Source organism: Suricata suricatta, chromosome 1, assembly GCF_006229205.1.
Source record: "Suricata suricatta isolate VVHF042 chromosome 1, meerkat_22Aug2017_6uvM2_HiC, whole genome shotgun sequence".
Taxonomy (NCBI): Eukaryota; Metazoa; Chordata; class Mammalia; order Carnivora; family Herpestidae; genus Suricata; species Suricata suricatta.
The window spans coordinates 36,800,865-36,825,963 of NC_043700.1; the positions used below are offsets into that span (position 1 = coordinate 36,800,865).

General features: G+C 42.2%; 1 protein-coding gene across 5 annotated transcripts in view; it reads right to left on the reverse strand.

The window, feature by feature from the left end:
* Nucleotides 1-25,099, reverse strand: part of SLC20A2 (solute carrier family 20 member 2) — a 105,101-nt gene that overhangs the window by 14,110 nt on the left and 65,892 nt on the right. For all 5 annotated transcript variants that reach the window (XM_029936599.1, XM_029936615.1, XM_029936607.1 and 2 more), the window contains 5 exons: nt 24,517-24,602; nt 21,800-21,896; nt 13,512-13,628; nt 8,764-8,967; nt 6,397-6,988 (listed from right to left, as the gene is read on the reverse strand). In XM_029936599.1, the coding sequence (XP_029792459.1) occupies nt 6,397-6,988; nt 8,764-8,967; nt 13,512-13,628; nt 21,800-21,896; nt 24,517-24,602 (1,096 nt within the window). The remainder of the gene's footprint in view (nt 1-6,396; nt 6,989-8,763; nt 8,968-13,511; nt 13,629-21,799; nt 21,897-24,516; nt 24,603-25,099) is intronic.

Sequence of the window (25,099 nt, forward strand, 5' to 3'; positions counted from 1 at the left end):
TGCATGGCTCAAAGCTCATTTCCTTACAAGTACTGAAAACGATTCCACTGGACAGATCACGTTTATTTACCCATTCATTTACCGAAGGGCATCTTGGTTACTTCCAAGTTTTGGCAACTGTGTATAAAGCTACTATAAAATCTGTGTGCAGGTTTTTGAATGGACATACATTTTCAACTCTTCTGAGTAAGTACCAAGGAGCATTATTACTGGATCATATGGTCAGAGTATGTTTGGTTTTATAATAAGCCTCCAAACTGTCTTCCAAAGTGGCTGTACCATTTTGCATTCTCTCCAGCAATGGATGAAAGTTCCTGTTGCTCCATATCCTTGCCAGCATTTGATACTGTCAGCGTTCTGGACTTTGGCCATCCTAACAGTTACATACATACATATGTAGTAATATCTCATTGTTTTAATCTGCATTTCCCTAATGACATGATGTGGAATATATTTTCATATATTTAGTTGCCTTCTTTGTATTTTCTTCGGTGAGGTGTCTGGTAAGGTGTTGGGTTTATTTTTTAATTGGGTTGTTTTCTTATTGTTGAGTTTTAAGAATTCTTTGTATATTACTTTTTATCAGATATGTCTTCTGCAAATAATTTCTGTTTCTGGCTTGTCTTCTCATTCTCTTGATACTTTCACCATACAGAAGTTTCTAGTCCTAATAAAGTCCAGTTTATCTAGTAGGATTGTGCCCTTGGTGCTGTGTCTGAAGAATCATTTCCACACCCTGGGTCATCAGGTTTTCTCCTGTGTTATCTGCTAGGGCTTATATAGTTTTTCACTTTACATTTAGGTTTGTGATCCATTTTCCATTACTTTTTGTAAAGGGTGTATAGTCTGCATCCAGATTTTTTTTTTTTTTTTTGCACATGGATGTCTAGTTTTTCCAGCACCATTTGTTGAAAAGACTCTCTTTGCTCCACTGTATTTCCTTTGCTCTTTTGTCAAAGATCAGTTGACTATATTTATAGGAGTCTATTTCTGGGCTCTACTCTGTTTCACTGATTAATCTTTTCTCTCCCCAATATCACACTGTCTTGGTTACTGTAGCTATTAAGTCCTGATGTTAGGTAGTGCCAGTCCTTCAACTCTGTCCCACTCCTTCAGGATGGTGTTGGCTATTCCAGGCCTTTGGCCTCTCTTGACCAACTTTACAATCAGTTTGCTGATAGCCACAAAATAACTTGCTGGGATTGTACTGAATTTACAAATCAAGATGGGAAGAACTGACATCTTGACAATACTGAGTCTTCCTATCCTTGAACATGGAAAATCTCTCCATGCATTTAATTATTTAATTTATTCATCAGCTTTGCAGAAATATTTCACTATGTGAACTATTTTCTGTTTTTAATTTCAAATGCCCACTTGTTCATTACTGGTATGTAGGAAAGCAATGGACTTTGTATATTAACCTTGTATTCTGCAACCTTGCTGTAATTGCTTATTCATTTCAGGAGTTTGTCAATTCTTTTCAATTTTTTATGTAAATGATCATGTCATCTGCAAACAAAGACAGTTTTCTTTCTTTCTTCCCAATCTGTATACCTTTTATTGACTTTTCTTTTCCTATTGCATTAGCTACAACTTCCAGTACAAGCTGAAAGGAAGTGGTATAAGAAGACATCCTTGCCTTGCTCCTGATCTCAGTGGGAAAGCTTTGAGATTTTCACCATTAAGTGTAATGTTAGCTGTATATCTTTTGTGGATATTCTTTATCAGGTTGAAGAAGTTCCCCTTTATTCCTAGTTTACTGAGAGTTTTTAATCATGAAGAGGTGGTGAATTCTGTTAAATGCTTTTTTGCATCTATTGATATGATCATGTGATTTTTTTCCTTTTTAGCCTATTGATGTGATGGATTATATTAACTGATTTTTTGAATGTTGAAGCAGCCTTCCATATCTGGGATAAATATCATCTGGTCATGGAGCATCTGGGTGGCTCAGTCAGTTGAGTGTCTGACTCCGGCTCAGGTCATGATCTCAGCCCCACATCGGGCTTGCTGCTGTCAGCATGAAGCCCACTCTGGATCCTCTGTCCCCCTCTCCCCTCTCTCAAAAATAAATAAACATTAAAATATATATATTGTTTGGTCATAGTGTTTAATTCTTTTTATATACTGCTGGATTCAATTTGCTAGTTATTTTGTTGAGGATGTATACATCCATGTTCATGAAAGATATTGGGCTATAGTTTTCTTTTATGTTAATATCTTTCTCTGGTTTGGTAATAAGGTAATACTGGCCTTATAAGTAAGTTAGGAAGTATTCCTTCTATTTCTATCCTTCGAAAGAGATTGTGGGGAATTGGTATAATTTCTTCCTTAAATGTTTGGTAGAATTTACCAGTGAACCCATCTGGGCCTGGTGCTTTCTATTTTGGAAGGTTATTAATTATTGATTTGATTTCTTTAATAGGTATGGGTCTATTCAGCTAGTCTATTTCCTTTGTGAGTTTTGGCAAATTGTGTCATTCAAGGAATTAGTCCTTTTCATCTAGGTTATCAAATTTATGGGGACAGAATGTTCATAGCATTATCTTTTTAAAGTCCTGATTTCTGATATTAGTAATTTGTGTCCTCTCTCTTTTTTTTCTTAGTTTTTTTTCTGGCTAGAGGCTTATCAACTGATCTCTTCAAAGAATTAGCCTTTGGTTTCACAGATTTTCTCTTATGATTTCCTAATTTCAATTTCACTGATTTATGTTCTAATTCTTATTTTTTCTGCTTACTCTGGGTTTAATTTTCTTCTCTTTTTCTAGTTTCCTCGGGTGGGAATTTAGAGTATTGATTAAAAAAAAATTTTTTTTAATGTTTTTTTATTTTTGAGAGAGACAGTGTGAACAGGGGAGGAGCAGAGAGAGAGGGAGACACAGAATCCGAAGCAGGCTCCAGACTCCGAGCTGTCAGCACAGAGCCCAACGAGGGGCTCGAACTCATAAGGGTGAGATCATGACCTGAGCGGAAGCTGGATGCCCAACCAACTGAGCCACCCAGGCGCCCCTAGAGAACTGATTTTACATATTTGTTTTTTCCTAATATATGTGTTCAGTGGTATAAATTTCCTTCTCAGCACTGCTGCATCTCACAAACTTTAATGGATTTTCATTTTTTTAATGTTTATTTATTTTTTTTTAGAGAGAGAGAGTGTGTGTATAAGTGAGGGAAGGGCAGAGAGAGAGGAAGACATATAATCTGAAGCAGGCTCCAGGCTCTGAGCTGTCGGCACCGACTCCAATGTGGATTCTTTTTATTTTTTAATTTGTTTAATGTTTATTTTTGAGAGAGAGAGAGAGAGAGAGAGACCCAGAGCATGCAAGAAAAGGGCAGAGAGAGAGGGAGACACAGAATCCAAAGCAGGCTCCAGGCTCTGAGCCCAAAGCAGGGCTCAAACCCATGAACTACGAAACCATGACCTGAACCAGAGTTGGACACTTAACCAACTGAGCCACCTAGGCGTCCCCAGTGCAGACTCTTAAGGCCTCTTGTTGGGCTCCGCACTGAGAGCGGACTCTGCTTAAGATTTTCTTTCTCTCTCTCTCTCTCCTTCCCTCCCTCTGCCCCCTCCCCCTGTTCACAAGAAAAATGTGAAACAAATGAACATGAAATGAAAAATGAAAAATGAAAAAATAAACAAACAAGAAAAAACAAAAGCATTCCTCACTTCTGTTACAGTGTTATCTCTAGTATTTCTTTCTGGTTCTTTCTTACAGTCTCCAAGTCTCTGCTAACACTGCCCGTCTGTTCTTGCATGCAGTCTACTTTATTCATTAGAACCCTTAGCATATGAATCATAGTTGTTTTAAATTCCCAATATAATCATTCCAACATCCCTTTCCATGTCTGTTTCTGATGCCTGCTCTGTCTTTTCCAATTGTGTTTTTTGCCTTTTGGTATATCCTGTAATTTTTTCTCGATAGCCATATGCCACGTGCCAGGTAAAAGGAACTGCTGTAAGTAGGCCTTTAGTAAGGAATGTGGTGGTGAAATGCAGCAGGACGGGGAAGCATTCTAGAGTCCTATGGTTAGATCTCTGTCTTTTCATGAGCCTATGCCTCTGGTCTGGGAACATCACAAGTGTTTCTCAGATTTTCTTCTCCCCCTTTATGTAGGACAGGGTGGCTGAAGTGGGCTGGAGCAGGGTATTTCCCTTCCTCCAGCTTAGACTGTGATAATACCCTAGCAGGTTAACTAGTTTCCTCTAGGGGTCAGGCCGGTTAAGAACACAGTGCTCTGGGAATGTCAAAATGGTCACCTTCCCTCTCCCTGTGACGCGAGCAGGCGGGGCCGGGGAGTTTCTCTGATTTTCACTGAGGACACGGGTACAGCTCCTAGAGGTAAAACTGACCATCTTCTGGGGTCCCCGCCCACGGGCTCTCCCCGGAGTCTTTGCGGACTTTAGGAACTCATCCTCACAGTGCAGGTTCTCCTCCCCGGCACCGGTTCCCAGAGCGGTTTCCACTGGTGCGTCCTCCCTCACTCCCTGTCTGCGTCCTGTCTAGGGGGCAGCGGTTGCCCTGTGTCCTCCTCTCTCTTACGAATCCAAGAGGGGATGTTGATTTCTCAGTCTGAATACTTTGTTACTCGTTGTTAGGATGGACTGACAACTTCCCAGCTCCTACGTGCAGGACCATACACAGGCTTTCAACGACAGGCATCTGCAGCCCTGGTCTCCCCCCCTCAGCCCAATCTACACCACGTAGACAGAGTGTAGACTGAGTGTCAGAAAGAATTGGCTTTCAGGTCTGCTTCTCACTAGCTGTGTGACCTGGGCAAGCAACATCATATCTGAGCTTCAGATTCCCTGTTTTTGAAAGATACCACTTATGACCTCAAAGGACCGACTTAAGATGGATTAGAAGAAGTTATAAATGGTTTAGCACTGAGGCCTGGAATAAACTTAATAATCTTTTGTTAAAGGAGCAGAAGCCTTCTCTTCACGGTCACATTGCTTCCAAAACTTGCTTTTTGATCACACCATATCTGTACTCTGAAGCCTCAAAACCCGCCCCACACTGCAAGCTCTAAGCTCCGGTCACCTGTAGTGGCCACAGCCTGGATCTTCCTTAGGCCTCGAAATACTATTTTGGGTGGTTTGTCCATGTACATGTTTTTTTAAGTCTCCTCAACTCAACTGGAATTAAAAAAATTTTTTTTATGTTTTTATTTTTGAGAAACAGAGAGACAGCGCGTGCAGGAGAGGGTCAGAGAGAGAGGGAGACACAGAATCCGAAGCAGGCTCCAGGCTCTGAGTTAGCTGTCAGCACAGAGCCTGACGTGGGGCTCGAACCTACGAACTGAGATCATGACCTGAGCCAAAGCCAGAAGCTGGACGCTTAACTGACTGAGCCACCCAGGTGCCCCATCCTCAACTGGAATTTAAACTCCTAAAGACCAGGGACCCAATTCATAACACTCTGCCTGTACCAGGGTCTCAACAGATAATTTCTGATCAGGGGCTGCCTGTGTGGCTCAGTTAAGTGTCTGAGCTCTTGATTTCAGCTCAGGTCATGATCTCACGGTTTGTGAGTTTAAGCCCTGTGGTGAGCTCTGTACAGACAGCACAAACCCTGCTTGCATCTCTCTCTCTCTCTCTGCCCCTCCCCTGCACTTGTGCGCGCGCGCGCACACACACACACACACACACACACACACACACACTCTCTCTCTCTCTCTCTCTCTCCAAGTAAATAAATAAAAACTTAAAAAAAAAAAGGAGGAAGAGGAAGTAGGGTGGTCCTGGGTGTGGGCCAGTCAAAAAATTGAGATGGGACAGAACATGACGCCTCAAATACAGTAACATGGCAACACCTATATAACATTGAGCAGAACCTAAAACATCCAGCCCTCTTGTCTGGTGGCAGGGCTTCTTCTAAAAAGAACAGAAGTTGAAGTGTATGTGGTTAGGCAGTGTATGGAGACCCACAGCTGTACCTGAGGTCGGTACTAGTTTTACTCTCATTGTATAGACTGGGACATTGGAGGCTTTAGGGAATCAAGGGACTTGTGTAGGGCTTCCTAGGTCATAGGAAGACTCTACATGTTCCAGATCTCTGAGATCTGCTGACCTCACAGTCCATGTTCTCTCTCTCCGTGGCCTCCTTGCTTTTCCTAGAGTACACTAGGCACACTCCTGCGGTCCTGGGAATGCGCTCCCCCCGAAGCCCACACACTGGCTCCCTCGGCCCCTCAGACCTCACTCAGAGAGCCGTCCTACAGACGCTCCCATCCCCCTTTCTACCTGATGTTCCTTCCCCGTACTGTTTACACCTCCTGGCACACATCGCACCGGCCCGGTGACAGGGATTTGTGCAGCTGTTCGGTGCTGTGTCCTGAGCCCCATGGCAGACCCTCGGACACACCTGCCGGATGAAGGGACGGACTTACCTCACATCGTTGCCACCGTGAGCAAACGATCCAAAGCAGGCAGTGAGGACCTGCAGGAAATGGAACAGGAGGTGGACCTCGGCCGTGTCCTTCTCCTCCTTCTCCTCTTCCACAGGGTCGTCGCGGGGCTGGTCGGGGTCCGTGAGCTCAGATGCCAGCTTCATCTCCACACCCCCCTCATCGGCCTCGATCTCGGCCTCTGCTACTGCGTTGCAGTAGCTCGAGTAGCTGTCATAGCGAAGCCTCTTTTTTGAATAGGACACGGCGTCCCCCACCAGCTTCTCGCTGTCCTCGGGTGCTGAGGATGCGTCGGCAGCCCTGAAGGTCGAGTGCACAGGCATCCCGCAGATGGCCGCCGTGTAGCATGTGTAACTGTTATTCCTGCGCAGGAACCGGTAGTTGTTCTCCGGCGTGGGCCTCTCCTCGGGGCCCCGGTCTGAGTGAATCCTGTGCAGCAGGTCCTTGTAGAGCCCCGAGTCCTTGTGCACCGTGTGGTACACGTGCCCGTCACTCCGCGTGTGGCCGTCAAAGCCGAAGGTGCCGTTGGAGATGGGCGATTTTGCAGAGCCGTGAGTCATGGAAAGTGCCCTTCCTGAAACGGGTTAAAAAGAGTCTCATTTCCTAGCCTTTTGAATATAGGGGCGCCTGGGTGGCTCAGTCGGTTAAGCCTCCGACTTCGGCTCAGGTCAGATCTCACATTCGTGGGTTTGAGCCCCGCATCAGGCTCTGTGCTGACGGCTAGGTCAGAGCCTGGAGCCTGCTTCCGGTTCTGTGTCTCCTTCTCTCTCTGACCCTCCCCCTCTCATGCTCTGTCTCTCCTGTATCAAAAATTAATAAAACAAAAAAAAAAAAGAAAGTCTTGAATATAAATTGTTTCTGGAAGGAAATATTCCTCAGCCTTTATGGTGGTGATCTCTGGAAATTTGGGTTATGGGCAATTTTCAATCTTTTTCCACATGCTTTATTTTCCAAGTTAACTATAAAGAAGATGTAATACAGTTAAAATGAAAAGGGGAACTTGGAAACATACAACTCATGGGTAAGACTAATAACATGGTATTTGAAAATGATGTTATTTATATTCTCCTAAAAAGCATCTTTCAGGGGCGCCTGGGTGGCTCAGTCAGTTAAGCGTCCGGCTTCGGCTCAGGTCACGATCTCATTGTGGGTTTGAGCCCTGTGTCGGGCTCTGTGCTGACAGCTCAGAGCCTAGAGTCTGGTTCTGAGTCTGTGTCTCCCTCTATCTCTGCCCCTTGTCTGCTCGTGTCTGCGTGCTCTCTCTCTCTTTCAAAAATGCATCGACATTTAAAAATAGCATCTCTCAGAAATTATCACAGCACTTTTTCCTGTTTCTAGTAACCAATGAAGGGAGAATCTTCATCAGGAACTTATTTCGGGAAAACTTCATACGTGAGGGACAAACTCCAGTTCACTATGAGACAGATATTGTAGGTGCTCCTTTAAGGTCAATAATAAATGTCAAAGGCAGTCATCTGTCAGATCAATGGAGCAAAATTCATTTGCTTTCTTTGGGTCAAGTCTAAGACTGCACCTATTGGAAGCAAAAGCATGTGCCAAGGCCCCACCTTGCAGGGAGGTGGGAAGCTGTCCCAACAGGCCTGCCAGAGGCTGGTGCTCACCTATCTTTATCCACACATGTTAGGAGACAAAAGAACACCTCCCCCCCCCCCCCTCCACCGCAGAACAGTCTCGATGTTTTCTGAGGTTCTGTGATGCTACAGGAGGCTTTCTCTTTGTGTCCTCCATGAGCAAGGCATGCTCAGCAGGCCAGAAAAGCCAATCTTTGGCAACTAGGTAACTGCAACATGGAAGACGCAGGTGCAGTTGACTGAGCTGCACAGAGGTGGTGTGGGGGCCCTCGTGCCGCTGATGAGACTACAAATAGCTCTTGGAAGAAAATCACAGGACCAGAGTGAGCCTGCTCTGGTGACTGCATGGTCTTCCGAGATCTCTTTAGCCCCTGCACTCCCTCAAAACATAAAACTGGGGGACACTTTTGTGCATTAAAACCTAACCACCCATGGGGCGCCTGGGTGGCTCAGTTGGTTAAGTGTCAACTTTGGCTCAGGTCATGATCTTGCAGTTCATGAGTTCGAGCCCCGTGCTGGGCTCTGTGCTAACAGCTCAGAGCCTGGAGCCTGCTTTGGATTCTGAGTCTCCCTCTCTCTCTGCCCCTCCCCTTCTCATGCTCTGTGTGTGTCTCTCTCAAAAATAAATAAATATTAAAAAAATTTTTTTAAAATAAATAAAACCTAATCATCCTCAGGCAGCCTGGCTGGTGCCTCTCGCCCCCTAGGAACTGCTCTCTACCACCGTGCAAACCCACACCCTCTATGCACACCTTACCGTAGGAAGCCCGGGGGTGGTTTCCCACTGATGTGCCTTCAGAGGCCCCAGACGGTTCCCCAGCTGACCCCGTGAGAGGGACAGTGCTGTCGTCATTAGCCTTGGCACCTGGTAGCTCTTTAAATACTGGGGACTCCACTTCCTGAATTTTACTGAGGCTTTCATCAGAGACTCGCGATAAAGCAGCTTCTTTTTGTAATTTGCCTGAAGAAAACAGAAGGAGAACTGAAAATTCTGAAATAAAAGTTCTTGTTACTGAAAAAAGAATATAAAAATGCACATTTACTTTTATAATTTAGTATTTAACTTTGGAAATGAAAAAAATAGTTACAGCTAGATAGAAAAAATGAAGTAGAGAGTTCAATCAATTATCTGGGAAACTCAAGCCAAAACATTTAGCTACTGAGGACAAGAGGGGTGGGTCAGGCCTCAGTTATCTCCTCTAAAACCAACAAACAGAGGGCTGGACGCGGCCCCCATGGTCCCTCCTCGGCTAGTACTCTGTAATCCTACAACCAACTGGACTGGCCTTTCATTTCTTAAACTAACCTCAAAATCACTGAAATGTTTATCCTTTTTGTCTTCAGAGATATTAGTTATAGTCTGTTTGGGTTTCTTCTGTTCAATAAATTACTGGTCTCCAATTTCTTCAGGTCATCAAATCTTAGAAAACAAGTAAATCATTTTCCAAAAAGGAACAGAGAGATCCTAGTTACTTTTAAAAATCCTTTACTTTCAAAAGAGATTTTTTTTTTAAAGCTGCTTTAAAATTCTATAGGATTCTTTTTAATCAGATATGATATGTGGTGCTGAGTTAATGGTCTTGCTGCTTGCAGGTTCTCCTGGGCAACTTTCCTAGCTCTCACCTACAGAACTGCAGGGGGGCATTCTTCTCGGTCCCCCTGCTGGACACACTCCCCGAACCCTGCCACTCTCTGTATCTACCTACAAAGCAGAAATACAGATGGGCCTTCCTTCCTTCCTTCCTTCCTTCCTTCCTTCCTTCTCCCTTCTTGCCTCCCTCCCTCTCTTTCTTTCTTTCACAGATCTCTGACCTTAAAGTGCTTATAATCAAAATGAGAGAAGACAATATTTGTAAAGATTACAGCAATAATTAAGCAAAGATTGTTAACACTTACATGAGACATTATTTTTTTGCTTTTTACTAATGAGCAAACTGAGGTACAGAGAGATTAAGTCACTTGCCCAGAACCACACAGGTGGTAAAATGCAAACATTTTTGCTCTGTGGTCCAATGGTCTTAATCACTAGTGTGTACTTAAAAATATTAGATCAAGAAATACATATTGAAATAATAAAATACGGCATTGACAAAAGGAAATCTCCTTTGAAGCCAAAATGGGGAGCAATATCAGTTTCCTGCTGTCATATCATAGCGTTAAGCTAGAAAGCAAAGATTTTATAATTTATTTGGCAAGAAGGCTATTACGAAAAGCCTTTAAAAATCAAAGCGTTTAATGGGGCGCCTTGGTGGCTCAGTCGGTTAAGTGTCTGACTTTGGCTCAGGCCATGATCTCACGGTGTGTGGGTTTGAGCTCTGTGTCAGGCCCTGTGCTGACAGCTCAGAGCCTGGGGCCTGCTTCAGACTCTGTGTGTCTCTCTCTTTCTCTGTCCCTCCCCTGCTCGTGCTCTCTTTCTCTTCCGCCCCAAAATAAATAAAAACATTTAAAAAATGTTTAAAAAAACCAAAGCATTGGAGTATAGTTGATGATTCCTGTGGGGTTAAATCAGACAAGCAGTGTGTTTAGGGGCTCATCTTAGGTTCGTCTGTACGAACGGTGGAGAAACAGCTACGTTCAGCAGACAGCAGGGAGCAGCTACATGGGAGAAGCAGCAGCAATTCGTCAAGCCATTACTGATGTGGCTTTAGTATTTAGTCTGAAGTTGTATCCATTAATGTAGATCTTTTAAATTTTCACTTTAAAATTTACATGCAGTAAATGGACTACGTAAGTATTTGTGTGCCCAACTGGATCCTAAGACATGTCTGGACTCTTGTAACCCCCCCCCCATCAGGATACAGGAAAGTTCTATCACCTCCCAAAGCTCCCCTGGTGGCAGGACCCCTGCCCAGCTCCTTGACAACTACTAACCAGGTCTCTGTCCCTACAGGTTTGTCTTTTCCAGAATGTCATATAAATGAAACCATAAACTTTGTAATTTTATAAAAATTTTAAAAATGGAAAAAACTTTTATAAGTGGGTAAAACAAAGAATTTTTAGATGTCACACCCAAAACACAATTTATAAAAAAAGAAGTTGTGGGGCCCCTGGGTGGCTCAGTTGGTTGAGGGTCCACCTCTCGATTTCAGCTCAGATTCCCAGGGTTGTGGAATCAAGCCCTGCGTTGGGCTCCGTGCTGTGGAGCTTGCTTGAGATTCTCTCGCTCTCTCCTTCTGCCCCTCTCCCCCACTCACGCTCATGCTCTCTACATAAAAAGAAACAAAAAAAAATCGATAAACTGTACTTCATCAAAATTAAAACTATTGCTCTGTGAAAAACACTATTAAGGAAATGAAAAGATAAGCTACAGATTAGAAGTGTTTACAAATCCCCTGACAAAGGACTTGTATTCAGAATATATAAAGAAATCTTCAAAAATAGTGCAGTTAAAAAATGAGCGAAAATTTGAACAGTTTATCAATAAGCTATATAAATGGCAAATAACTCCATGAAAAGGTACTCCACATCACTAGTCATCAGAGAAGTGCAAACTGAATCATGAGATACCACTACACACCAATGTGAATGTCTCCAAAAAAAAGGAAAAATTTTATGGTTTTTTTTTTCCTAAAAGAGTTATCATTTTCTATTTTCATTTAAATCTATGCTATGCTTTGAGTTAATTTTTTTTTTTACAGGTGTAAGGCTTAAGCCAAGGTCCTTTTTTTGGCATACAGATGTCCAAATATCCCAATACCATTTGTTGAAAGATGATTCTTTCTCTGAAGTGCTTCTGTGCTTTGCTGAAAATCAATGTGCCAGATTTGTGTGGGTCTATTTCTGGGCTGTAGTTCTGTCCTATTAATGTGGGTGTCTATTTCTTCACTAATACCACACAGTCTGGTCACTTTATACTAACTCTTGGAGTACTGTAGTATGAATCTTCCAACTCTGTTCTTTTTCAAAATTGTTTTGGCTATTCCAGTTCCTTTCCCTTTCCATATAGATTTTAAAAGCAGCTTGTATAAATCCACAAAATATCCTGCTGGGATTTTAACTTCAAACTGTATTAAATCTAGAGAACAATTTGACAAGAACTGACATCTTAATGATATTGGAACTTCCAATTCATGAACTTGGTATGTCTCCTCATTTGTTCTTTTCTTCTTTGGAATAGGGGTTTTCAAACTGAGATATGTCCATACTGAAATGATTGAAAAGCACACTCTGAGGCCAAAAGAAAATACTTCTTTTCATTTGAGAGCCCTGTTACAGCAAGTGGCTTCAAGGCTTAGAACTATGTTGCTAAGGACAGAATAACAGCTCTGGCAGCTCTCTGAGCCATATTCTTTTTGAAAAATTTTGTTTAAGTACAATTTATATACAATAAAATTCATACATTTTAAACGTGCAGATAGATGACCTGTCATAGATGAGTACTCCCTATAAACACTACCCCAACTGGGGTAGAGAACATTTCCATTTCTGTGTCCTTCGAGTATTTCCCATGTGCCCCTTTGTCGTCAGTTTCCTGGAAACCCCCCACTGTCTCCAGCACCCAGTGCTATCACCATAGATTAATTTTCCCTGGAATCATACAGTATGCATTATTTTGTATCTGGCTTCTTTTGCTCAACATAATGTTTGTGAAATTCATTATATTGTGGTTAGTTCATTCTCTTTATAGCTATGGAGGCTTGAATTGCATAAATATATCACAATTTTGTTATCCTTTTACCTATTTTGGAACATTTGGGTTATTTCTAGTTTCTGGTTGTTATGACAAAATGATTATATACAAGTCTTTCTATGAATGTATATTTTCTTTTTAAAAATTTTTTTATGTTTATTTATTTTTTGAGAGAGAGAAAGAGGGAAAACATATAGGGGAGGGGCAAAGAGGGAGGGAGACACATAATCCAACCAAAGCAGGCTCCAGGCCAATGTGGAGCTTGAATTCACAAACCGTGAGATCATGACCTGAGCCAAAGTTGGAAACTCGACCAACTGAGCCACCCAGGTGCCCCTATGAATGTACATTTTCATTTCTCTTGGATAAATATATAGGAGTGGAATTACTGCATCATGTGGTAAATGTATGTCTAACTTTACAGGAAACTTCTAATTTCCAAATGGCTGTACCATATTATATTTCCCCATAAATATCTAAAAATTTTAGTTATTCTACTTCTTCATCAACACTTTGAAATGCTAGTCTGTTTACTTTAGCCATTCGTGTGGGTGTGAACGGGTATCTTATTGTGCTGTTAATCTGCATTTCCCTGTAGACTAATGGGGCTGGTAGAACCTGACCAGTAGTTGACTTCCAGTCATCCGAGGCAACCAGGACCTTACTGCCTATTCCAGTCACAAGTTATCAAGAAAAAGTTTGAGCCGGAAAGCAGTCAGGAGCCAAGAGACAAGGATGGGACATGTAGCTCAGTACTATATTTCAGGGTTATCCATGCATCCAGTTCCCTCTGTTAGTAAGGAGTAATTGTGGATTACACCTGAAGCTCCAGGAACCAGGATTTTTGTCAACCAGAAGAACAAAAAAGGCCTTACCTGCTATTTTCCTCCGCATCCACGGACACACAAAGAGCCACACAAATAGGGCGAACAGCAGTGCCACACCAAAGGAGATGAGTGCTATTGCCCACATGGGAAGGACCAGGCCAAGCACTGGGAAGTAAAAAGGACAGTGGTGGTGTCAGTGGATCCTTTCTCAAAGGTCAAGCTCATATCAACATACTATACATTTCCCAAATCAAAAATGAATCACCTGGGTTTTGTATTAACTCTCAACCAAAACAATGTGCTATAGTTTTGGGGGTAGAAAGCTGTCCCTGGAACATTCCCATGTGCCCTGTGTTTAAGACACACTACACCTTGTCAATGTGAGATTAAACTGAGCAGTAAGCTAACTACTAACATTTTATCAGAGTGGCACAAACAGCATATTACACTGGACTAAAACCATTTACATATTATCTCAATATCTAAGTTCCAGAGTTCAGGAGTGGACCATATATGGCTAAGAAAGGGCTCTGCTGTCTTCTGTCCTGACATCAGCCCACTGCCATGGCAGTGAGCAGCTGAGGTCTGGAACCTTGCACCGGGCTGCCGACTGCTGCCTCTTTGGGTTTCTCAGCAGTCCGCAGCTCTGCTTTAAATGGCCACGGCACCCTAACCACATACACAAACCTTTTAAAGGTCAGCTTGGAGATAAAACTTTGGTAAAAGGACATTGATCTCCAAATCTAACTGTACTTTGAATTGTCAACTCATGGAATTACAACATAGAAAAACTTTTCATTAAAATTCAATAATGCACACTAAGTTTCAAATACATTAGCCAATAAAAGGGCCAAAGGGCACCTGGTTTAGGAACATCATATTTTCCTGGCACTGCGATGTCTCCGGAACTCATCACTGAATACTGTCCATTTCCCGGCACTGGTGGCAACAGGCACATTTCACACACGCTCACAGGTTTACAACTTAAACATGCATGCTTGTGCAGGAACAAAGACTTGTGTACAAGAACACTTACTAATGGCATTATTTGTAACAGTAAGAATGTGCAAAACAACTAATATGTGCATCATTATGGACATGTGGAATAATTATAGGACAAAGTCATATAAATGAGATAGATCTATATATACTGATAAGGAAAGAGGCCTATGATCTAGCAAGTAAGAAGGGCTGCCTGGATGTGTACTATAATCCAATTTATGTTGTTGCTTTTTAAAAGGATTTTGTTTTTAAATAATCTCTACATCCAACATGGGGCTAGAACTTACAATCCTAAAATCAAGAGTTGTATGATCTATTGACTGAGCCAGCCAGATGCCTCCAATTTATATTTAAAAAAGAACCCCACATATTTGGGGCACCTGGGTGGCTCAGTCGGTTAAGCATCCAACTCTTGACTTTGGCTCGGGTCATGATCTCATGGTTTGTGAGATCAAGTCCCACATCAGGCTCTGCGCTAACAGTGTGGAGCCTGCTTGGGATTTTCTCTCTCCCTCTCTCTGCCCCGCTACCACTCATGTTCTGTCTGTCTCTCTCAAAATAAAGACATAAACTTTTTTAAAAAACCCCATATTTATACTCCTAGCATACGCACAAATGTATAGAAAAAGTTCTGGAATGATAGAAAGGTTACTCCTATAGAGAGAGAAGAAATTGGAGAGGGCTTTCACTTCTTACTACATACACTTTTGTACTGTTAACTTTGAAAACATATAATAAGCATGTCACTTTTATAAATTGTTAAATATGTTTTAAAAGTTTTAAAGGAATGAAATATTTAAAACTTTCTCTGCCCTTGGATTAAACCTTTAATGATTCAGGCTTTGTTACATTGTTAACCATTTTATACATACACATCCACTCAAAGCTATTCAATTAAGGTATTATTAAACATTTTGGGGGGCGCCTTGGTGGCTCAGTTGGTTAAGCGTCCAGCTTCGGCTCAGGTCATGATCTCATGGTTTGTGGGTTTGAGCCCCGCGTCAGGCTCTGTGCTGACAGCTCAGAGCCTAGAGCTTGTTTCAGTTTCTGGGTCTCCCTCTCTCTCTGACCCTCCCCTGCTCACACTGTCTCTCTCTGTCTCTCCAAAAGAAATAAAAAAACATAAAAAAATGTTTAAAAAATGTTTTTTGTAATTGTAAGAGGTAGAATAGATAGATAATGCAATAAGTGAGAGTCAGACTTAGCGTACACACATACAAAAAATGAGAAACCTGAATCACCTAACTTGATTATAAGCTATGGTGTCACTAGTGGCAGTACAGACACTTAGGGGCTGGACTACTTGAATCACTCGTGACACTCACTCTGACATCAGAAAGCCGTGGACTGGCTGGGGCTCTGACCCTAGCTCTGCCGTCTACCGCCTGTAAAATCACTCGGACTCACCTTCCTGCCTCACGTGCCTGCGGGCCACGGCCGCCTGGCTTCTGCTTTATAACCTCATGTAGGGTCTTAACATATGTCAGAAGAGGTCACACCAAAGCTGTTTCTTGCCAAACTGAACAGTAAATGTTCATTAGCAACACCAAACTGATCAACTAACGTTAATACCAATCACTCTTGTGGCTTAAAAGTATTTGGTTTCTGAATAGGTTTCCTTTGTGCCTCCCGGTTTAGTTGATGATAAAACTGATAACTATGTTACTTTTAGCTTCATTCTATTAATCTAAGAGAGACATGCCCCGGATGGTGTGGGAAGAGAGAAATAATGTGAGATATATGAAGCTATTTAAAATATATAGATTTAAGATATCTACATATAGATAATAATCTTATCTATCATCTACCTATCCTTCTATAATCTATCTATCCATCTAAATGAGTGAACACATTTGCCATAGAGCACTATTTTTCCATCCATGCTGAGCAGAGCCCATAATAAGAGCAGAGAAGGGCCGCTTAGCTGCTCCTCCCACGCCCACCTGCATGCCTTCCGTTGGGCTCCCTTGGGCTTGCCGAGGAGTCAGGACCAACATCCAAAAAAGAGAAACTGAGGTTGGTTACAAGATTTTTGACCCTTGGTGTAGACAATAAGCCACACTATCACTCGTTCTTTGTAATTCTAGCATCACAACCCCTTTTGCCATCAGTTTGGCCTGGGAAGTGGTCAGAAAGCTCTGAAATCACAGGCCTAAGTCACAAGAAACTGGAAGGGAGATTAGAGGATAAACACATCACCGAGAGGTGAAGTCGGGGAGAAAGAGTAAAAAAAAGAACAAAGGTATGCAGAAAAATGGGAAAAGGTGTTGATAATGAGAGCAGAGGGGAACAGGATGGGGAAAGAATGTAGATCTGACCAAATTGTTCCAACAACTTAGTAATGTGACAGGGCAGCAAAAGAACACAAGGATTCACTTTAAAACCAGCATATAAGAAATGTGAACTGACAGTTCCATCACACAGCTGTAATTTGTACTAAATATATAAAATCAAGTTTCATGGATAAAAAACTAAACACAAAACTTCAGTGTAGAAAGGCCATTGAATCAGTGTACATCCAAGGCAAAACTTCTGACAAAAATACTCTGCATTGTCTTTCTGTGAGTACCTCAAATTATTTTCCAATAATTACACCTTAAGTTGGCAATAAAGCACGGCACACCTCCTCACTCTGTGGACAGGCAGAGTGGGACCCAACGTGAACGGCTCCATTCCCTGAGCCAGAAGTGCTGCCAGAAGCCGGCCCCAGGGGCTCCGGGTCCCGGGCCTCTGCTCCCGACACACAACAGCCTTTCAGCGCAAGCTCCTTCCATATTCTCGACAGCTAAGACATGATGAATAGTGATTTAGTTCTAACCTCAAACATCTTTAAAATTCTATGTCAAATCCCCCCAAGACCAGAATATGCAAGAGACTTAGGAAGCGAATAGTCTTCCAATGGCATTACTTTGTCACACCTCTCATTTTTCATATATGACAGCCATTATTAGAATCTATAAAATGAATAAAACTTCCAAGGACATTAATCTATATTTCTTTCCTTATATCCCTAGTCCTTAGCTTCTCTCTACAGCCTTTCTTCTTCTCTGTTTTAATTTATAACACTACATTATTAAATTTAAATACATAAGTTATTAAATTATTAAATTTATAAGATTAATTTATAAAATAATATATGCTTATTATTAAAAAGGCAGTACAAAACTGTATGATGTACAGATCTGAAAATAGCTCATCAGTCCTCCCTCTTGAACCTACTTTCTAGAGAAACACTGTTAACTCTGTGGCATGTTTCTTTCCAGGCATTTTCTAAATATAAACACACAATGCAGAATGTTTGTGAGAGTCTCTTTGTCCCCTTAAAAAAAATTAATGGATGTAGGATCATATCACATATATTGTTTTGTGATTTCATTTCCCACATACAATATATCAATGTATTGTGGGCATCTTTCCACAGTTGTGCACACGTGCTCATACACACACGTTTTCCTCACTTGCAGACGCTGACGCTGCCGGCCCAGGGGCCACACTCTGACTTAGAAGTTACATATGACCAGCTCTGACAACTCAAAGAAGCATGCAACACATTTCAGTTCTCATTCTTTAAAAACTGAACAAAACCAGGTCCCACACAACTGAGGACTTTTTCATTAAAAATAAACCTCAGGCTTGTATCCAACCCAAGTGAGCACTTTATTTTCCAACGTTATTTTTGCTTCTTGCAAATTATTTTTCTAAGAACAAAAATGTAGAGACAATGTTTTAGAATGGTGAGTCTTTGAAGTAGAAGAATGACTTTTATTTGAGAAAACTCATGTCAAATGTGAAGTAAAACAAATCAAACTAAGCCTAAGATATAAACGGCCTCAAAATAATTGAGAATGGAGAAGCAGAGGAAATCAAAACAAAGCACTAGAGCGCTACAGCCAGTGAGTCCCACTGAGTCATGTCCATGCATAAATATGCTATTTATCAAAAGCTCTTACAGTTGAAACAGGGTAAGATTAATGTTGCTAGTTATTTTTGTTAGAGATTTTCATTTTTTCCTTTTACCTCTGAAGCACCTATGTGTTGAATGGAAATGTTCTAAGGAAGGAAGGAAACAAGGAAGAATAAATTCCAGACTGGCAGGAAGGCAGATTTATTCTGAAGGAAGAGTGACTGAGTCACCATTGAAGGGACCCTTCTCAGCTCAGCCTTATCACCAAATATGACACCACAGCTATTAGAAAGGCCCCACGTGAGGAAGTAGTAGATAATTACAGTTTAGTTCGAAAGGCAAAAGTTAACCTTTATGTAAAAATAAGATCTGGACTCATCTACTGGATATTCTAGAAACATGACCCTGAAACAAAAATATTAGCAAAGTCCTTTTCTGACTTAGTGGGGAAACAAAATGGCTGGTTCTTCAGAGTCATGACCTTCTTCTTCCTTCTCCACTAGGCAAACCCCCGTGGAAAACTTAAGAAAGCTTTCCAAACCAACAAATAAAAAGATAGGATGACTCAGGATATGCTGGCAACTTAAGGAGGAAAAGATGAGGCTACTTATGATTGATAGCAATAAAATGGCCACTCTAATGTATTAAGGTTGACCATGGGCCAGGCATTGTGTTCAGCACCTGCCCACATTAGCTCACATAATGTGGTGTTCCTTTCACAGAAGTCCTCCTACTGTCCTTACTTTATAAGGATGCATAGAGGCTCAGGGAGGTGAGGAAATGTGACATTCCTGATAGCACAGTTGCCTAACCAAAGTCCTTAACATTAACTCCAGCACTGGGAATACTGTTTGAGCTTTCAAATGAGTAATGATCTTCAAGATTCTTGTACAGATTTTTTAATATCCCTAATGAATGAGGTAGCCACCTTCTTCACACTACCTGCATTAAATATATACAAAAAATATACAGCCAGGTTTCCAAATATATTGGAATCCATTTTTAAGTGTTTATTTATTTATTTATTTATTTTGAAAGAGAGAGCACATGAGTGGGGAAGGGCAGAGAGAGGAAGAGAGAGAATCCCAAGCAGGCTCCTTGCTGTCAGCACAGAGCCCTAGGGGGCTCAAATTCACAAACTATGAGATCATGACCTGCACCAAGATCAAGAATCAGAGGCTTAACCAACTGAGCCACCAGGAGCCCTTAGAAGCCATTTTTACAAAGAGTGAAGAGATGAGAAAGAATGTATTAAGGTTGGTGCATTCTGACTGTTATTAACAGTGACATGAAGGACCAGGCACTGTATATTAGGTGTCTAAGCCATGCCATGTCATGTGTCAGTCAGTGTAATGTCATCACGCAGAGCCTGGGGCTTGGAGCTAGGACCCTCTACCCGACTGTCTGCCCTTGGAGACTCAGCCCTGCCACCCCCACTTTCCTGTCTGTGTTACCAGTTCCCAGAGGCCTTCAGAGGACCATGTGACACTCAGCTCACTCAAACTTAGCATTTATGTTATTTATTTCTTACAACCTCTCTATGAAGTACTGATATTATCTTTAAAGTTGCATCCATCATATAGTTTAACTTTCTCTAGAATGACTTACTATTCCAGTCAGATAATTCTTTTGGCAATTTGCAGTAAGACTGCAGCAAAAGGTGAGAAAACGAGAGAAGAGATGGAAAAAGTAGGCTGAATACAGAAAAAGGCAAATTTTAATAACAATCACAGTTGACTTCTGACATTCAGAAGAACCACCAGGAGCAAGAAAAACAGAGGGTAGAAAAAAACTAAAATGCAGAAACAAAAATAAATCAATAAATCATCCTTACTTATACCAGTTCCCATTTCCAGTTCCAGTTCCCATCCTTATTTATACCAGTTCCCATATAAAATCACGAACACGATGGAGGAGGAGCCAGAAGATGGCACACGGAGAACCCTCTCTGGCAGAATGCTCCCAGCGTGCTGCTCCGAGGCCTGCCTGGCCCCTTGTGAAAGCTCCGGGAGATTCAGACTTGGTGGTGGGACCAACTCTGTGGTACGGAGCTGTGTTTTCCCGGCCTCCAATTTCCTTAGATGTTGAGAAAACAGTCTGTGACCAACATACGTCATAGTGCATGAACTACAAAACCTCCAGGGCCACCAGGCTGCTGGTATCTGAGGCTAGGGTTTTGTATCTCTCCAGCTCTCTTCATCCCCATGACCTTCAGCCTTGTGTTTTTCATAGAACTTAAGGCAGGTGCGATGCTCTACACACTGGGCTACCACCCAACGTCTGGAAGTCCTGGTCATGAGTACTGAAACCCTTAAGGTCAATGTTTTGAATGCCGCAGGGATGCCAGAGCAGAAGTTTCCATAATGTTTATAATTTTTATTTGCAGCACTGAAGTGCACAATCATATTATAAATGTCTAAGAAAAAGTCTGAGAAAAATGGCCTTGAGGAAACCGAGTTTGAGAAATTAATAAGGAAACACTACCATTTTGAAAGGGGGCACCTCTCAGCTGTTGTGGGACATGCCATTTAGGGGAAATCTTATCTTTTGGACAGAAAAGACGGAGATTTTTCAGATAGGGCCAATAACTGAATCTTAATCCATAAAGGGCACTGACAAGAAGAAACACAACACAAGCTGCCCTAGCTGGTGACCAGATGCCCCACAGCAATGGGTGCACGGAGCTGTAGGAGGCCACCACAAAGCGAAAGAAACAGGAGGGATCCTCTCTACTGAAACATGTACAGTATTTAATTAGAATGCTCACCAATACTGAAATGTTTGCAAACAGAAATACCATATATGTCTTTCTTTAGCCATCCAAAATGCAAAAGAAAACAACTTTTCCCTCCAGCACCCTCCTCCCAACAAAACCCTAAACCCTTGTAAAAAGAACAAAAACCATCAGGATGCGAAGGAGTAATTCTGAGAATAAAATCAACATTGGTTTCAATATCTTAAAAAAAAAAAAGGGTAGCTTCTACTTACTGGATTCATTGGTCAGACACGTTCCAGGGAGCTGGGTATTTGTGCTACAGGCCATGGCAGAGCCTCCCGTGTGTCACGTGTGCGCCACCCCCTCCCCAGACTCCCCACAGCCCTGCGAGGTACAGCGGCATTTGATCCGATTCTGAGACCGGAGAGCACAAGAAGGCTGCTAAGGCAACATGGCGGGGCAAAGGGCAGAACGAGGATTTCAAATTTCTTTTTTTCACTTGCGATTGTGTTTGTTGCTTCTGTACTTCACATGCCTCTTGAGTATTTAGAACAAGGATGTGCATTTGCTCCTCTTTTTACTACTCCACCGTGAGCATGAGTGATGCTTTTTATCATCAACCAGCAACAGTGCCAGCACCAAATAAATCAATACTGTTAAGCCTAATGGTAATACACCTTGCCTGCTCGATTTAACCTGCCCAGGAGTTCTTACCTGGTGCTCCTGTGTACATGATGGAAAATACGTTTATTGCTATTGTAGCAGCATAGAACACCGGAAGTGCCCGGAGGCCATTCGGAACAGGGTCCTCCTGCATGACAGTGAGATAAAGCGGAAGGTCAGGATTCAGGAAGCATCTGCAGCCAACACAGGCAAGATGAGGATATAAAACACTGTTACGAGGAAAGTCTTCCAAACAGTGGTGTGGCCAAAAAACGGCTGGCCATGTCACTGCCGTGTGATCTGTTGCACATCAGCTCGGGCCATCTCTCCTACACAAATACTATTTCAAAGAGCGCTATTGTGGCCAGCAGACACGTTGAAGCACTGGAATCACATGAGCTGATGTCAGATTTAGAAACAGAGAAGAACTGTTAGGTTAGGCCAGTTCCTGGGGACTGAAGCCCGGAGCTCAGCATCTACTTCAAACCCGTGGTGCTCACCACGGCAGCTAGTTTCAGGTTTGGCCCTGAAAATCCACTTTCAACAAATATTTGAAGACTCAACCCTTGGTGGATGCCTGAAGAGAGCCAAATTACTTAAACATCACCGCATTACTACTAGATTTTACATCGTCCTATTGCACAGTACATTTTAGCTCTATTAAAATATACAAAGCAAATATATTACCATATGCTATGGCTTTTTAAGATCTTTTCATAAGTTATAGTATTTAGTCTTCAACTATTAAGAGTTAAAAATAACTGTGGGTACTGTATCTAATAAAAAATATATTTATAATTTTAGGCGTCTGGTACATTCCCTAAATCTAATACTTCAACAAGAAGAGACACTGCACCCATTTTACACTAAATAACATCTGAGAGAAAATTCAAAATTTTGGGTTTTAAGCAGATATACAGAAGCAAAAATATGGACTGGGAACTCCTCAATACAGCACCGGCACACACAGGTCACTTAATTAAAAAGAGGACTCCTTTCTAACAACCATGTCAGACACCGGTACATTTATATAAATCTGCTACCTACTCACGGTAAAAGGAAAATTAGATCTAACAACTGCCGTGGGCCCCAGGAGTAGTGATAAATAGAGACGGCGAGATTCCTAGCGTCAAATGCAAACACGTATGGAAATCAAGTATGTTTGCAGAACGGTACAGCCTGTTAAGAACCCATCCCGGAGCGTCTCAAGTGGCCGTCAGCACTTGTCAAGAGGCTTGAGTTGAACAGTAGAGAGGTGTAATGACCAGGAACAGCAGGGGTAGCAAGTGGTTCAATTACATGAGAGTCCCAGCCTGACCAGCAGGGGAAATGAGCACAGAGAAGCCAGGAGGCAGGGCAAGGGCCAGGGATGGGGCTGGCGGTCTCCTCACCTGTGTTACACATGTTGTGTATCATGTGACAGGAACCCAGGCCCAACAACAAGCTAAACACTCGGGTGCTCAAACGCCCATGGCCCCTCAGTTCCAAAATGTTATCTCAGGGCAAGAGTTACCTAAGACTCCTGACAGTGTCTAAGTCCTGAATTTACTTCTTTTTTATTTCTTGAATCACCTTATGTTTTCTCAAATAACCTATTCTTAAAACTCAAATGACAACTGTCTCCAGGCCTCTCTTCTCTCCTTCCATCTATCCATCGGTCATCTGCCATCTATCTAAGCATCCATCATTCCGTCTGAAATGTCCCATCAGTGTCCCTGAGTACCAAGCACAGTGCCGGGCACTAGAATAGGAAAGCAAACGAGTAAGTCATGGCTCTGCTCTCACAGATCATAGTCAGATGGCAATTGGCTACCGAGCAAGCATACAACACCGCACAGCACCACAGTGCAATGGGCAGAGAGCATGGAGCACTGCGGAAGCACGAGAGAAAGGAAAGCAGCCATAGGTGGGGGGTAGGCGAAAAGCCTCCAAGGAAATGGCACCTCAAGGCTGAGGAGCAGTAGGAATTTGCCAGGCAACAGTTCCAAGCAGAGGAAGTAAAAAATGTGAAGTCTAGTAGGTCAGAGAGGGTGGCACCTTCCAAGATGTAAATAAATAAAAGTAGGGAGGGGGTCCAGGTGGAGGACTGAGGGAGCTGGGTACTGATCCAGAGCCAGGAGCCCTTCAGCAGACCACAAGGCAATGGCAAGGAAAACCAGGCGCATCTCCGAGCAAGGACACGCTGGAAGGAAGGCCTGTCCCTGGTGCGCTCGGTGGGCATGGTGACACAAGATCAGAGGCGTGCTTGAGGGGTTATAAAATATTGCAGCAACCCCTTGACAAACAAAAAAATACAATCAAGGGTGTTTTTTAAATGGTATACAGATCTCAGTAAGCTCTAATTTTAATCTCATTTTTATTTTTGATGAAATGTACCCCCAAGTATTTATATTTCCTTCTTTTTACCCTTTCCTCAGGGATAGGAAAAAGTCAATGTCTCAAGCTTGCTATCTCCATTAAAATAGAGAAAACATTTCCTATTTGGGTAAAGAAACTCTCCAGCTGTTTTTAATGATACTCTACTTCAAAATCCTAACACTATCACACTCTGCTCTGTTTAACATTCACACTGCTGCTCTCCGGGGAGCCCTGGGGACACGGCCTGAGTCTGCCTACTTTCAGATAAAGTCTAATTCTAACTGCAGGGTGCTATGCCTTAACAATGTGAAAATGCAATCGTTCCTCTGCCCCCCTCACTTTTAATTTCTATCGAATAGAACCAAAATTAGTTCTAAAACTTAATAAAAAAAAATAACAGCCTCACTTACCTTTTTTAAGATGAAAATTCTGATCAGTACAAACAGCACGCCAGACATGAGACCAGACAACAGTGGGGATATAAACCAAGAAGCAACTGAACAATTAAAAAAAAAAAAATCTAATGAATGTTAAAATTGACATAACTCAAACCCTCTTTATATGATATAATAATAACACATAGTACATTCATTAATAAATATTCCTGGATTATTCACCTTAACTCAGAACCTAACAAACCTACTGCCCAGGCAGGGCTGACCTTCACACATGCGCAGCTGTCCTCACACACACACACACACAGTCCCACGGACGTGAGCACATTGTTAGCACAGTCAGGTTAGGGACCCTGAGCTCTGGCCCCAGAAGACAGACTCCTTCGATTCCCATTAAACCTTTTCCGTCTGCTAGTCTTATCCATCCCTATGGAGAACTGGTCCTTGCTCCGACAGTAACGGTTATTTAAAAGGTGATTTCCTTCCATTTCATTTTCCCAGTTCAGCCCTGGTACTGACATCCTGACACTATAGCCCAGTAGTTCCCAACTCTGGAGGCACACTGTAAATATCTGGGGAGTTTTCAAACCCTAGTTAT